We start from the raw sequence: 15,219 nt of genomic DNA on the forward strand, positions 1-15,219 counted from the left end.
AAAACCATGTTTATTTGATCAACTATTTTCAAAAGAGTTTTCATTTGTTGTGATATTTTAGCCACATAATTTTGTAAAAATAATATTTGACGGTTTGTTCTTGCATTTGGCAAACAACAAAATTAGATTTTATGCAAGCTCTTTTGGACCGTCACTTTACTTATTAAATTACAGTCTAACATTGCTTCGAAGTGTAGATTCAACTACTAAGAAACGGCTAAACAGGCAAATGCTATCTTCATGGATCATTTAAATAAAATCATCTTAATCAATAACATAATAAAAGTCATGTCAGAGTGAATGATATTAGAAGGACCGACGCCATAATTATAAACTTAGAAAAATACGATAAATATATAATCAGAAGAAGAAATATTGGTTTATTGTAAATGATTTTGTTAACTTATAACATAGGAAGCTACGTCCCCGTAAATACTTTTATTCTATTAATTTAAATTATATATTCAGGTTTATCATATGACGAGATTAACGCCGGCGCCACATATGCTATAAAGTTGAATGTAGTGGTTTCTGATTCGATATAATTAGTCATCAATCATCACTCGTAAGTTCTAATTCGATACAACGGAAGTTGACATAATTCTTAATGTAAAGTAATTTACATATTAGAGATAAAGGCAATCAAACGAGCGCCGGACGCAGTAACGTGAGTAGGTGGGCAAAGGCCCCGATGCATAGAAAAAGAATCGGGCTCTTACTCCCTCTTTAACTTATCTTGACCTTCAAAATTATAGCACTTGATAGAATGAAATATTTAAAAAAAATTGATAAGCGGTGGCAAGGATTTTAAGTTTCAGGAGCTGTTTAACCCCCTTTTTTCAAAACTCCAGGACCCTGGCGCAGCGCCATCGAAGTGGTGAGTTATAGTAGTTTTAGTCAATGTGCTGTCATTCGCTAATCAATAAATATAATAATCTTGTCATTCATCCATCATAATTCATTTATTATTCAATCGTCGTGATAATCGCCTATGGAAAATATTACAGCGTTATCAATTAACGCTGAAAATATTTTGTATTCTAAGCTTTTATTGTTTTAACTTAATCGCGTTGAATCGAATGAACTGATTCTAAAAATCGATTATATCTTCATGTCTCAAATTGAGTCGTATTTTCAATTCAAATTAAATCCTTACTAAAAGTGTTATTACAAGCAAATGTAACTACATTAATAGCAACTAATTAACTTTAATGCAATATTTACTATCTAAAAATCCCCGTTCTCTTCGGTGAACAAACATTAAAATTTTATACAAAATCTAAGAACGACTCCTACAAAGTTACTTGTTACTATACATTTTTCAATATTATAAAGTTTTCGCATAGGATAAATACATTTGTAAGTCATAAAATATCTAAACCCAGCTTTAATATAAATAAATGGTTATGTTATGTTATGTTATATAGTATATAAATAAAACAAATGATGACTTCTTAATTTTTATTTAAAAATAAACAATACCTGTACTTGTTAATAAAATCTTAGTATATAATACAAAAGGGAAGTTCTTAATATAATTTAAACATTACCTAACTACATAATAATTTGGATCTTCATTCTTAAAACTAACAATTTTAATAGAATTAAAACATTTATTACATCAATCAAAAAGGAATAAAAATGGTCTATTACGACATACTTTGATTGTTTTAATGTTAATATTTGAGACGACGATAAAAATGTCATGACATAATGTCATCACAGTTATTACGAGTATATTTCAGCCGTTAGCAAAAATAAACATATTTTTTTTGCTAACCGTATAAGCTGCTAACCATCTCCGATATTTTTTTTTATCTATTCATTAAATTCCAAGAACTGTACGATTTTACAGGCTTATGTCGTATGATTGAGCAAAAAAAATTTGCAAAAATCGTTTAATTCCGGATTGTACCTCCGAGCTGCACAATGTTATGTACGGACAAATAGTCACTCGAAGACATATCATTAATAAATATTCGACGTGGAAGATATTTAAAATAATATAATTAAATATATAATAATATAAATACAATTGAAATTATTAATTGTTATGTGGTTTTTGGAAACAGCCTTATCCGGAAAAAGGCTTTTGCACATTGATATATAACATATCTAGTTACTTGTATAGTAAGATTCCAAACAAATGGTATAATATTAAATTATATTTAGATTTTTGTAGACATTTTTAATAAAATGTGTTGAAAAACGTGTGTTTGAAAAATGTTATGTATTTGACAAAAATAAACAATATGTAAAGACGAAAATTCTAGTGTATATAAGAATTTACGGCTTTATCTATAAACGATCAGCAAAAGTTAACATTGATTCCTTTCCTTCTGTCGTAATAAACTTGACATTGAAAATAAGATGCAGCTCTTTTTCTAATCTCAATTTAAAGACAAAGCCTTAAATCTTACCAGTGGAAAACAGCCACACACATTTGCTGCCTTCACCAAACTATCAATAATATGGAAAAAATCTTAAACATTTGTACACAAAAACGTACTAACTAATCACTAAAAATAATTTGATACATTGTGATAAGAAATATATTTTATGTTTCATCAAAATAATTACACAAAAAATGGTGTATTATCTTAAATATGCTATGTTTAAACAGTTATATAATTATAAATTCAACACTTCAAAATGTACTTTTATTTTTATTTCCCATAAAAGTCCTTGCTTTATTCTTTCTTAGTAATATGGTCGGCGAGGATTGTTCTGAAATACACAATAATTTCAATAATTAAAAAGGTGAATAATTTATATTTTTGTATAACGATGCATCCACACAAATTAACAGCGACTACTAAGTTAGGTACTAAAATATTGAATTAAATTAAATGATATTTTAAAATTAATATATTATTATTACTTATGAAGTACTCGTAGGTATTTATGTGATATCAAGGAGTTATTATGAATAAATATTTTAAAAATGTTTGTGCTATATCTGTATTATATACGACTTTACTGAATGGGCTGCTAAAGTGATTAAGTGATGGATTTTTTCTAACATGTTCATGGAATCAAGGTCGTATCTAGTAATATTTAGTATGCCCCAAATCTCTACGTTCATTTTCACTTTCAGGGATTTGTTTATCAAATTATAATTATTCCCGCACTCCAGAAATGAAAATTAAAGTAACAATATTGGGTTTAGACCATAGTTCTAGAGAAAGGACATGGAGAGTTTTGCAAGGAACTGTCCAAATGCGAGTAAAGTAAAGTATACACTTATGGGACATTTCATCAGATACGTGCAGGTTTTACTCACATTATTTTCCGTAGCCACGAGATTAATTTTGAATTAAATTAAGCACATCAAAATACAGCCATGACCACCAGACGTGACTGATTAAAAATTATATGTTTTTTTATCAAAATCGGCAAAACGTGAGGAACATACATTGACTTACGATAACCCATCACTGATAAGAAACGAAAGCTATTGTTCAATTAATTCAACAACCACTGACAAAATCCTGCCTATACGAATCAGTTGAGATATCTGCTAAGAATAAGTTAACTTAAAACAGATCAATTTACAAATAATAATAATATTAATTATCATATCATGCAAATATCATTATCACTTGCTCTCGTACTATGAAATCCAATATGTTTTATCACACTGCAAGAAAAAGTACAGACAATAATCCGACAGAAGCGGAATGCTCTATTATACAAGAAAACTGAAACAACAACAGCCTGTAAATTTCCCACTACTGGGCTAAGGCCTTCCCTTTTGAAGAAAAGGTTCGGAACATATTCCACCACGCTGTTCCAATGCGGATTGGTGGAATACACATGTGGCAGAGTTTCTATGAAATTCGACACATGCAGGTTTTCTCACGATGTTTTCGATCACCGCCAAGGCGAAGATGCATAATAAACACAACACATGAATATTCAGCGGTGCTTGTCTGGGTTTGAACTCGCAATCATCGTTTAAGAACACGTTCTATGTTACTTAATTAAAAACTCAACGTAACTTAATTAAATATAGAATAAAGTTCAGTTACCAAAGGATTAGGCCTAAAGCGGTATGCGAGCATCATTCGCTTCCTGTACGCATCAAACTCATCGTCTTCAGGAGACACCACGTCGGATGTCGATGCGCCTAATCCTAAGTTAGCTACAGGCTGGTTAGCCCTGAATAGAAAAAAAAGTATTCATAAGCTTTCCGAGTTTTATAAAACAACATAAATTTTAATATTAATTCCATCTCTTTCTAACCTGCGAAACTTAGAACTAGCGCGCATTGGTAACTTTTGTCACGGTGACTTTAAAGTGTTTGTCACTGTCACGTCACGTTTCCAAAGCGGAGTGCGCTCATTAATAGAGACAGAGACAAAACATTTTCGAAATCGAAGTGTCAAATTGCCATTGACTTTAATTTTCACGTGAATATCTGAATACTCTTTCAATTTTTTGTCATAAAGAGCTGGTCTCTTTTCCACTTCTTCTATTAGAGCATCATTATATGTATCGTCTTCACGAATATTTACGTTTTGAATAGATGGTGACGCCATTTGCTCGCGCTAAAGTCGGCAGTCAAAGTGCAGATAGCGCAAGACTGACAAATTTCACCCAATTGTCACGTCGTAACGTGCGCGCAACTCCATACATATTGAAATAAAACTAGTTATAACGGATTTAAATCGCGTATATTAATTATTTTTAACATCCCGACGTTTCGAGCACTTTACAGCGTTCGTGGTCACGGGTAGACGACCATACATATTCATGGACTCGACAAGAGTGACGAAACAGTCACCGTGACAAAAATCACCCGTGCGCGCTAGTTCTTACAGTATGACAGACCTGAGATGTAATATCCCTATATTAACTAAATGTAAACTAATATGTTCGAAATGATTGATGATTGAAATTAAATTATTAATTCAATATTATATTTTGGTTTTATTAATTTGTTTATAGGCACTTTATTTTCGCATGATTCATATAATTATGACTCATCGATATTGTTCAAGTACTGTCTGTCGTTGGGACAGGGAAGTTGTTAAAATGATAGCATATATACATACAATAAACATTTATTCTAAATATTATAATTACTTTTGAAAAGTTTTAATCATATTTACTAAATTTCATCATATCTCAAGCGTTTAGGATTAATATATACTGAGATCATCATCAATCACCCAATCAACTTATCTGAATTAACTTCTCTTCAGATTTATACTGCAGAGAATCAGCCTAGAGAGACATGGAAGGAGCCCGATCTCCCAAAGAAACTCCCATTTCTCTACTCATAAGAAAACTATACCACATATGTATAACATAATAAATGCTTTTGAATAAAATTATTTTTCCAAAAGGCGCATGTGAACCTTATTACAAAAAAATATTGCAACTATAGTACGACACAACTTAGATGTCGCATCGACAAAATTCGTAAAACCGATTACATCCGAATTGAGTACGCTATCCCAAATTATCAATATTTATTTCTCATCCGAATATGATCTTTACACAAACGTAATAACTTGTAATATCATATGACCTAATATATTCGTCAATTTGATGCGTGGATTTACATACATTTGCTTTCTCTGACGCGTGAATCTATAGCGACGAATAGCGTCGAATGGCGCGATAGGGAGCTATTTCTATTGGTCGTGTAAATCGGAAGTAATCGGTTTTATTTTCATTCCATTGCATTTTCCGATGCTACATCTAATTTGTGTTCTACTATAGTTGATTCTTATATGTATTGAATTGTAATAAACATCTGTACTCACTTATTTATCGGATCAACAATACCAGTCCCCTCAGCACCAAGACCCTGACCCTCGTTCCAACCAAGTTTCTGCAGCATTTTGAAACCTGAATAATAATCATGTGGTATTTAGTCTTAACTCGTGAAAAAGTATCATCCACAATATCAGTTAAAATTTAAGTGGCTATAAGAAGTAGAAATGGTAATCATAATTAAAGATATATTCAAGAGTTTAATTGTGAATCATACATGAATCACATATGACTATATGATTCACTACAAAAAGTTATTATATATTTTTGATAATGCAATTTAACCGAAAAAGCTTGTCTTAGATGTATTGTAACAATGGCTAAAAATTAAAATTCAAAGCCTTTTTCAAATGGTGCCGAAGTCATATAAATTGTCAATTTTAAACTTAGCTTTTCTAAGCCTTCCCCTACAACATCTCCAAATATGAACCTTGTTGGTTCATCTGCCTTTCTCAACTATTATTTTTGTGCATAATGTTATTAGGAAATTGCATGATAAATGTAAATCTATGCTTTGATTATATTTATTTTAGCATATTTTTGTAAGTATTCGATGATTATAATATAATTATACTATTTATAATACAATTCAAAAATTATTAGTCAGGATGATATTAGTAAAAAATTAAACAAAAAAAGTAATCAAAATGACATCAATATATTATTCTCTCGCATTTATTAACTCATATTCCATAAGTATAAAATGTTGTTCATTCATTTAGTTTATAGGTTTCATCAATTTTTATTGGCATATTTATATTTGTCAGTCTATGCAAATGATTTATCATTATTTCCTAAATATATTTCATAATATTAACAACTAATGATCGGTAACATTTACTTATAACATTACTAACAAAATTGTATTTAAAGACAGTGTTTCTCACCAACATTATCCTCCTTAAGTTTGTATTCCTTGTAATCACTCAAGTCTGGCTCTTTGCCACTTTTAACTGCTGAATATTTTTCCATGAATCTGTAAAAAGAATTTCAAGGAAACTCAATATATATACATAAACCAATTTTAATACGATACATATAAATAAATCATATAATGATTTAAATGTACAAAATTGTGTTTATATTATGTATTGGCATATTAAATTTGCATTTATTTAATTTTTTTTGAATTTGTTTTGAATAGATCTTATTAAAATAGATTTTGTATTAATAAACTTACTTTTTCAGTTCCTCGGGTGGAAGAAAGTCACCAATATGATGTTTACCTGCAGCTTGCTTTGTGAGTTCAGTTGCCCACCTCTCTGTGGCATTCATTTCTTTGGCACGTAATCTAAAACAAATTCGTACATGTATGTTGTAATAGAGTCGAGATGGCCCAGTGGTTAGAACGCGTGCATCTTAACCGATGAATGCGGGTTCAAACCCAGGCAAGCACCGCTGATTCATCTGCTTAATTTGTCTTTATAATTCATCTCGTGCTCAGCGGTGAAGGAAAACATCGTGAAGAAACCTGCATGTGACAAATTTCATAGAAATTCTGCCACATGTGTATTCCACCAACCCGCATTGGAACAGCGTGGTGGAATATGTTCCAAACCTTCTCCTCAAAGGGAGAGGAGGCCTTTAGCCCAGCAGTGGGAATTTACAGGCTGTTGTTGTTGTATGTTGTAATAAATTAGATTTATTTTTTTATATGATTGATGCAGAATGTATGTATACATAATATCCATATAAATGTATGTGAGAAATTTAAATGTTAACTTAGTTCATAAAATGAAAACATTTGATATAAACCTTATATCATACTAGCTATCAAAAGGATTTTGTTTATTTTCGTTCATTTAATTATGTCTATTTTTCTATTTATGATCTATCCTGTGATATTTCTTAAACAAGTACATATATATATAACATCAAAATTATTAAAAACATTCTAATTTGTTTAAACTACTAAACGCCTAAATAACTTACACTTTAGGTCTATTAATGTCATAATAATAGCATATTCAAATTGCCATGTACTGATTTAAAAAAAAATTGCAGCACTTCTTTACTAAATAGTCAAATATTAACTATATTCACACTTCATTTTTTGTTATCAGATAGAGTTAGTAACATAAACTATGGAGTATTATTTTATTGAATTATGCCAGTTCATTCACTTCCTAATAATTACACATTCTGAGTGTAATATAACATAGTCTATTTTTATTTTTGTTTTTAGTTTTGTGCTGAATAAATAAATAAATATGATTTTTCGCCTCCTATTATGTACATCATGTATACTGACAGTCAAACTTTGAAGAATTTATTTGAATGTTAAAAATAGTAAATAAATTTTTAAAATAGTAATTAAATTTTGCTGACCATAGTAACTTAACTTCTTTCCAAAATTAATTAAAGTATTTTATTAGCACATATTATACCTTACAGTAATTCTGTAATATTAAATTTGGTGTGTCGATTCCACTAACATAAGCGGCTATCATATATACATTGAGAAGGTGTTTGGTATGTGTGCTATTTCTATATATGTATTTCTTTCTGTATTTCTATAACTTTTTACCTGGAATACTTTCAGTGTACTTGTAATATTATCCAGATACCAATTTCATTATATCTCAGACAATACAGCTTACATATTAACTTAGCATACACATATTTATAGAAATAATTTGTCAGGTATGGAACGTAAATATATAACGCATGTACCTTATAATATTATTTTTTGTTTCAAACATACCTGTGCTCCCATGTTCCCTCTGAGGTGTCTTCATCACTGTCATACTCGTATTTGTGTTTACCAGCGGCCGCCAAACGCTCTACTTCTTGCCTCTTTTTTAACATATCCTTAAAATTAGAAAGTATATAATATTACAATTTTGAAAACTCCTCAAGCATTTTTGCCTAGGTGGGATAGTGTTTCTTGTATATGTACAATTGTCACTAAAATTATTGTTTGTTTTATGTTGTCAAATGTTTTTATTCCTTTGTAAATTAAAATTGTGCTAAAAAAATAACACATTTTTTTGTCAATAGAAAATGAACCAGTAAACCCAATAACTAAACAATTTTAATTAGAAATGGCGAAAAATACAAACTAAGCTATTTTTATCAATAAAAATGCCAAATGCTTGGCAACATTTATACCTGATACAGTAAGTTGAGTTTGAAATTATCTTCACATTTTTTCCAATCCTCCACACTGAGGTTAGTAGTACCATAGTTAGTCATTGCATATTGCATTAACGCTTGATTATTACGATTGACATTTGTAAGCTTTAAGCCTTCTTCGTCTATCTTTGATAATTTTGCACCTGTAATTTAAGTATTTGAAATTAATATGCGTCATAGACAGACATAGTCAAAAAACTAGTGAAAATAAATATAAAAAAAAGAATTAATCCTCCAAAGCTTTTTCAGAACAAGTTAAAGGTTGATAAAGTTATATGTCTACATAACAAGAATATAAAACAATAAAAGTCATAATCCTAAGTAAGCAACAGGGTAACCCTAAATGGAAAGAAAAGTATTCGTAAACTTTTTGAATTTTATCAAATAATATAAATTTTAATATTTATTATAATGATTATTAAAAATTATCCTAAAGGCAATCTAATCATTAAGTAAATAAACATATGCATTTTTCAAATCAAACACGTCGTCGTATAAAAGGAATATTTTCTTACAGATATCTTACCTACATGTTATATTAGATAAACAAAGCATGTTACCTGGAAGAGAATTTGGTAACGGTGTGACTACGCCCGGTGGTTTTATATCGACTGGCGGGTCATCTCCCCAACGCGACTTCTTCCTCTTACGACGCTCCTTTCTAGGGTCAGAATCGTCGTCACTCTGAGAGCTGGTCTGTTCCCGTTTAACATTACTGGTGTATTGATTCGAGTACACATCATAACTGAAAGTAAAACAGAATTTAAGTATGATAAGAAGATATATTTTATTAAAAAAAATAGGTATTTTATTCAGCAAATACTTTAATTCTTTTATATGGACATATTGAACTTAATTAACATTGTGATGTAGCTGTATAGTTAAACAATGATTTGTCTCCTTTTTAATCCACTTCAAAAAAGGAGGATTTTCTTAATTTGACTCAAATTTATGTTTGTTAACTCATAACTTTCGACTGGGTGAACCGATTTTGATATTTTTTTTAAAAAACAACTTTTGTTATATTATTAAATATAACAAAAGTTATAAGTAATTTAACATATAAAAAAGATACACAAAAATCATTATGTAACTATTCTTTTACTAATCATGTCTTGCAAAAAAAACAATGTGTTGATTGAATATATTATTTCCGAAATTGGCCATTAGCATACTTGTCTTTCATTTCCTCCTTTATATATTTGTTGTCGCTGCTATCGTCGTCTTCTAAGGAGAACTCAGGCTCATATTTGTCTTCAGGCTTGATCTCAGGTTTTCTATCACCTTGGTTTTCACGCCGTATCTTTGTCACGAGATCCCTATACGCCTTATACTCATTCGAATTCGTATTATGCAGAAACCTGGAAATATAATTCATATAAATCTAACGTCAATAGAAAAGCGTTATAAATGTTTTGTTAGGTTAAACAACCTGAAAATATACTAATGAAACAGTGTTGCGTCTACACCGATGTAATTTAGGTAGCAAGAGGTAATCATATAGTACGGCAACGCTGCTCCAGACTAAATTATTGCAATATATGTTCAGTATGTAATATAAAAATGAATACAGCACGTATCCTCCTGTCGGAATCAAAACTGGCTACAGTGGCATTACCACATATTTTGGTCTTGTGAGTGTATTGCTTTCAGGACATTTTCCCAGTGGTCGCCGTTGGTTGCGACCTCGGCTGCGGCTCGCTGAACTGACGGCGGGAACGAATCTGCAGAGAGAACTGCACACCACGAGTCAACATTTTGTCTTACGGCCGCTCCAACGAACTGGTTTGCTTTAGCAACCAGATTAGTTCAGTACACATTTAAATTATCGTACTATGAATTACACGCTAGCTGACCTCCTGCGTCTAAGCTCTGTGACAGCAATCATTCTAAACACAATGCATTAAGGAGGAGAAAAATCTAATCGCAGTCATAGAACTTCATCTTTTGGCAGTTCTGAGAGGTCTAAACACCTTTGTACTATTTTTGTCACTAAAAGTTTAAAAAATAGGACGAAGGTAGAAAAGTTGTATGTATACTTTAATAAGTGTTTACCTTGCATAGAATGCGGTGGTGCCGGTAAGTGTCCTGGTTCCACATCATTTGGTTTAGGGATGTGACTGAGGGGCATTGATAGTGGAGGTGGAATGTTCTGAAGTTTCATAGGTTCAGGCGGAGGTATATTATCCAAAGGTTTTGATTCGTTCATGGAATTAGGGGGTAAAGAATTTTGTTGCATAAAATGCATATTAGGAGGGCCTCCTATCGGTGGGCCATTATTATTTGGTCCAAAATTGGGGCCATTGGGTCCAAATGGAGGTTGTGGGCCAAAGTTAGGACCATTAGGGCCGAAAGGAGAATTCATTGAGTTGGGTGGACCATTAGGGCCAGGCATTTGAGAATTAGGAAAAGGAAAAAATGGTGGCATTGGACCATTTGGTCCAGGTCCTCGCATGTTAGGACGGCACATGTTTGGTGGCATCGGACCAGGGCCACAAGGACCCCCTGGTCCATTAGGACCCATGAAATTCGGAGGCATTGGAAAATTCGGAGGACCGCCCATGAACGGCGGAATTGGTGGCATATTAGGTCCCCTAGGTCCCATCATAGGACCTCCATTAGGCCCTGAATTAGATCCTTGACCCATATTTGGACCTGAAGGCATGTTGGAGCCAGGACCCATGTTCCTGGGACACATTGGACCAGGCCCCATTGGTCCGGGACCCATTGGCCCGGGTCCCATTGGTCCAGAACCCATTGGTCCGGGTCCCATCGGCCCGGGACCCATTGGTCCTGGTCTCATGGGTCCAGGCCCCATCGGTCCAGGCCCCATTGGACCAGAACCCATTGGTCCGGGTCCCATCGGCCCAGGACCCATAGGACCGGGCCCCATTGATCTTGGGCCCATTGCACCTGGTCCGATCGGACCACCAACCATAGGACCTGAACCTATCGAGTTCGGCATTAGTGGTCCAGGACCCATAGGTCCAAAGCCCATTGGCCCAGGCCCCATAGGCCCTGGGCCAGATACCATTGGACCTGATCCCATTGGAACTGAATCTGGACATTGGTCATGAGAATTGTCTTGCTGACTTTCTCTGTCAAATTCCTCATTAGGAGAAGGTCCGTCCCGAGAATCCCAACGATTGTTATGAGAATTAGGTGGTGGAGATTGATCATCAGGAGGTTGCACAGTAAGTTGCATTAAAGGTGGGATATTTATAGTATCAGTCACTTTCTTTCTATCTTCTATAACTGGAGTCATGGGGCTATGAGCTCGATTACGGCCTCTGTCATTCCATCGCCTGTGACGGTCCCTGAATTTAAGAAAAACAAATGATTAGGTATTAAATTGTTATAATACAATATAACATTGTTTATAGATCTACCTGTTTCCTCTATCTGGCCTTCTTTCATTCGCATTATGATTGTGTTGTTCGAAACCATCAAAAGTGTCACTTTCTTCTTGCATAGGATTTGTTTCTGATGTATCTTTATTGTCATTATTATTCTTTTGACTTTCTTCAATCTCCTTTTTTTCTTTTGCTTCTTTTTCTTGTTTTTCTTTACTTTGTTTTTCAAGGAGAGCTTTATATTGGCTCATAAAGCTACCATCATTGGAGAAAATATTTGGTGATCCTTTCTCATCTGCCACAGGGGGACTGAAAATGAAATGCAAAATTACCTTTTTTCCTTTTCCTCTATACAACTCAACTATTTTTTATGCAATTATTTAATATTTAATATTCAATATATGTAGGTATATACAACTTATTAGGTCTTTAGAAATATCTCTTTCATAAACAGAAATGTAATTTTAAATTGCACTTGTAATATTAACTGTCATAAATCTAGATATTCAAATGGTATTTATTAATATTACCCTATAATGAGTAAAATTTTTACAAAAAAAAAGGAACTGGCAATGGCAATATTTAGTTCTTAAACTTACAAATAATATTTTATTAATATTTGGATTTAAATGCTTACATTGCAACAAATCTCAAAAATTCATTAATTATTCACTTTCTTATTTGTATATTAATAGAAAAACAAATTTACTCTCATTTTATTAATCTAACAACATCCAAAGAAGAGATACTATAATATTGTTAACTTTTTTTTTGTGTATCAAATACTTTAAGTTTTATCAATACATGTGTAAGAGTCCTTAGATAGTTATAAGCAACTAATGTTTTTGATTCTGTCTATACTTTCACCTTTTCTTTTATAGAATACTCGGCAGAGTAGATAGGAAAGGCCTACTATTAAAAAGAACTTTTTATGAAAATATCTACTGTTAAATAGGTATTCAAATTCTTTAGTTTTCTTGGTTTGATTGGTTTTCAATCAAAATAAACTGATGATGATACCTATGAGCGTCAATAATGTTATATTCATGATTAAAATTAGAAAGATCAGTGATGTACAATGGAGAGCCCTATGTCCAGTAGTGGACAGAAATAGGCTGCTGATGACGATGAAATTAAAACTTCAATTGTTTGCCATTATAAACACACGTGAAGATAATATGAAAAAAATTAAAAACAGATTCTTCATTGACTGCTTCCTTATTTTAATGTTAGTTGAATAACTACATGACCCCCATTACTCATTTGAATAATAGCTGATTATCCATTTTTAATATTCAAATAATAGTAAGCAAAAAAGATTTAGAAGTAATATAATTTACTCAGTACATCTATCTACTGTGCATACGAGACATTTTTTAGGAATTGCTCCATTAGAAAAATCAAAACCTTTAGGAGTATATTAAAAAGTAAATAATAGACACATTGAATACTTACTTAGATAGTTTCGCCTGAGCCGCTAAAGCAGCAGCTTGCTTTTGGGCTTGTAGCTTGGCTTGAATTTCCATTTTCTTTTTTTCGATGATTTGTTCTTGTTTCGACATTTGCGCCCATCTTGTGCTTAGAGCGGATTTATTTTTAGTGTCTTTAAAATTAATCATGTTTGCAATAATCTGGGAACTTGAATAATAAGTTAAAACTTCAAATTATTTCCCTAGTTTAACAGTGTGTACACCATTTTGACTTTGGGTCTTAGGAACATGAAATTTGATTAAAAATTGAAATGTCAGTAACAAATGTCAAAGCGCAATACAGATTACACATATTGTAAAAAAGTATTGTTTTTTGCTATGCTCTTTGGATTTCGCAGAATTATAACATCAAAAATTATATAAAACCTGATAAAACTCACTCTTATAAAATTAAAGCTTTTCTACAACTACCATACTAAAATTGCCGATTTGAAAACAGAGCAACATTAACCTACGTTAATAGGTGACAAGTGTTCATTATTGAGTATTAACAAAATGATAATTACTTCATAGACTATCGGGAATTAGCATTCGCTTATGTAACTTCGCCTCCACAGAATCAGAACTATATATATGTATAAAGATAAATTTCATACTGAGGGCTTTACATTTAATTAAACACTTTTACATGACGACTTTTGCAGGAACTGGATGCGAGTAGCCCAAGAACGATCACAGTGGCGTGCAATTGGAGAGGCCTATGTCCAGCTAGGACGAGAATGGGCTGATTGATTGATTGATTGACATGACGATTGAAAAGCTTACTTGAATAACAATATTTTTTACGATAATAATGTCCCAAACGCATCATCTTCCTTTTGCTTTATAATGTAAGCATTGGGTACATTTTTAGCTAAACAACAAGCAACATGTCTCGAAGATTTTACTAAATAAGCACGTAAAACGTCCATTAAATATTCATGGATTACAGTTGGTTTTGAGAAACGGCAACCTTCGTAAATTTAAAGTATGAAACTGCCCATTGCGAGCTAAATTCTTCATGTGGGAATTTAATTTTGTCACAAGATATTGTCCTTGAAATATTAAAGATTAAATAGTTTTTCAAAATTGGTAAACTGGTGGTTGGTGGCTGGGCAAAAAAGCGAGACCAATCTTTAGAACGTTTACCACGCAAAACCATTTTTATTTATTTAATTATATTTTTTTGGGAAACATGAATTATGTCTCCCACGGATGTGCCTTACGTCCAATTTTACTAAGAACTCGCTTTTTGACAATAATTATTTATAATCGATTACTCATATTAATCAAAACTTTTAATAACGAAATGAAAAGCAAAATCTATCTCAATAAATATTAAAGGTATAAAAATAAAACATCCAATATCATTGCATATTATTCTTTTTATATTTTTTTCTTCAGTTTAAATGGAAAATACAATTTCATTTATTTATAATGTTGTCATTTATTTATTGTAAACAAATATATTATAAAAG

General features: G+C 32.0%; 1 protein-coding gene across 1 annotated transcript; it reads right to left on the reverse strand.

Moving 5' to 3' along the window:
- Window positions 1–1,447: 1,447 nt before the first annotated feature.
- LOC124534618 (arginine-glutamic acid dipeptide repeats protein-like) lies at window positions 1,448–14,015 on the reverse strand. The gene is made up of 13 exons (XM_047110557.1): window positions 13,728–14,015; window positions 12,309–12,581; window positions 10,975–12,236; window positions 10,538–10,655; window positions 10,095–10,280; window positions 9,480–9,664; window positions 8,896–9,062; window positions 8,489–8,595; window positions 6,965–7,075; window positions 6,672–6,760; window positions 5,775–5,859; window positions 4,032–4,161; window positions 1,448–2,727 (listed from the first exon to the last, which is right to left on the reverse strand). The coding sequence occupies exons 1-13, from the start codon at window positions 13,889–13,891 to the stop codon at window positions 2,701–2,703; spliced, it is 2,904 nt and encodes a 967-aa protein (XP_046966513.1). The 5' UTR covers window positions 13,892–14,015; the 3' UTR covers window positions 1,448–2,700.
- Window positions 14,016–15,219: the final 1,204 nt, after the last annotated feature.

Source organism: Vanessa cardui, chromosome 13 (genome assembly GCF_905220365.1).
Source record: "Vanessa cardui chromosome 13, ilVanCard2.1, whole genome shotgun sequence".
NCBI classification, from domain to species: domain Eukaryota; kingdom Metazoa; phylum Arthropoda; class Insecta; order Lepidoptera; family Nymphalidae; genus Vanessa; species Vanessa cardui.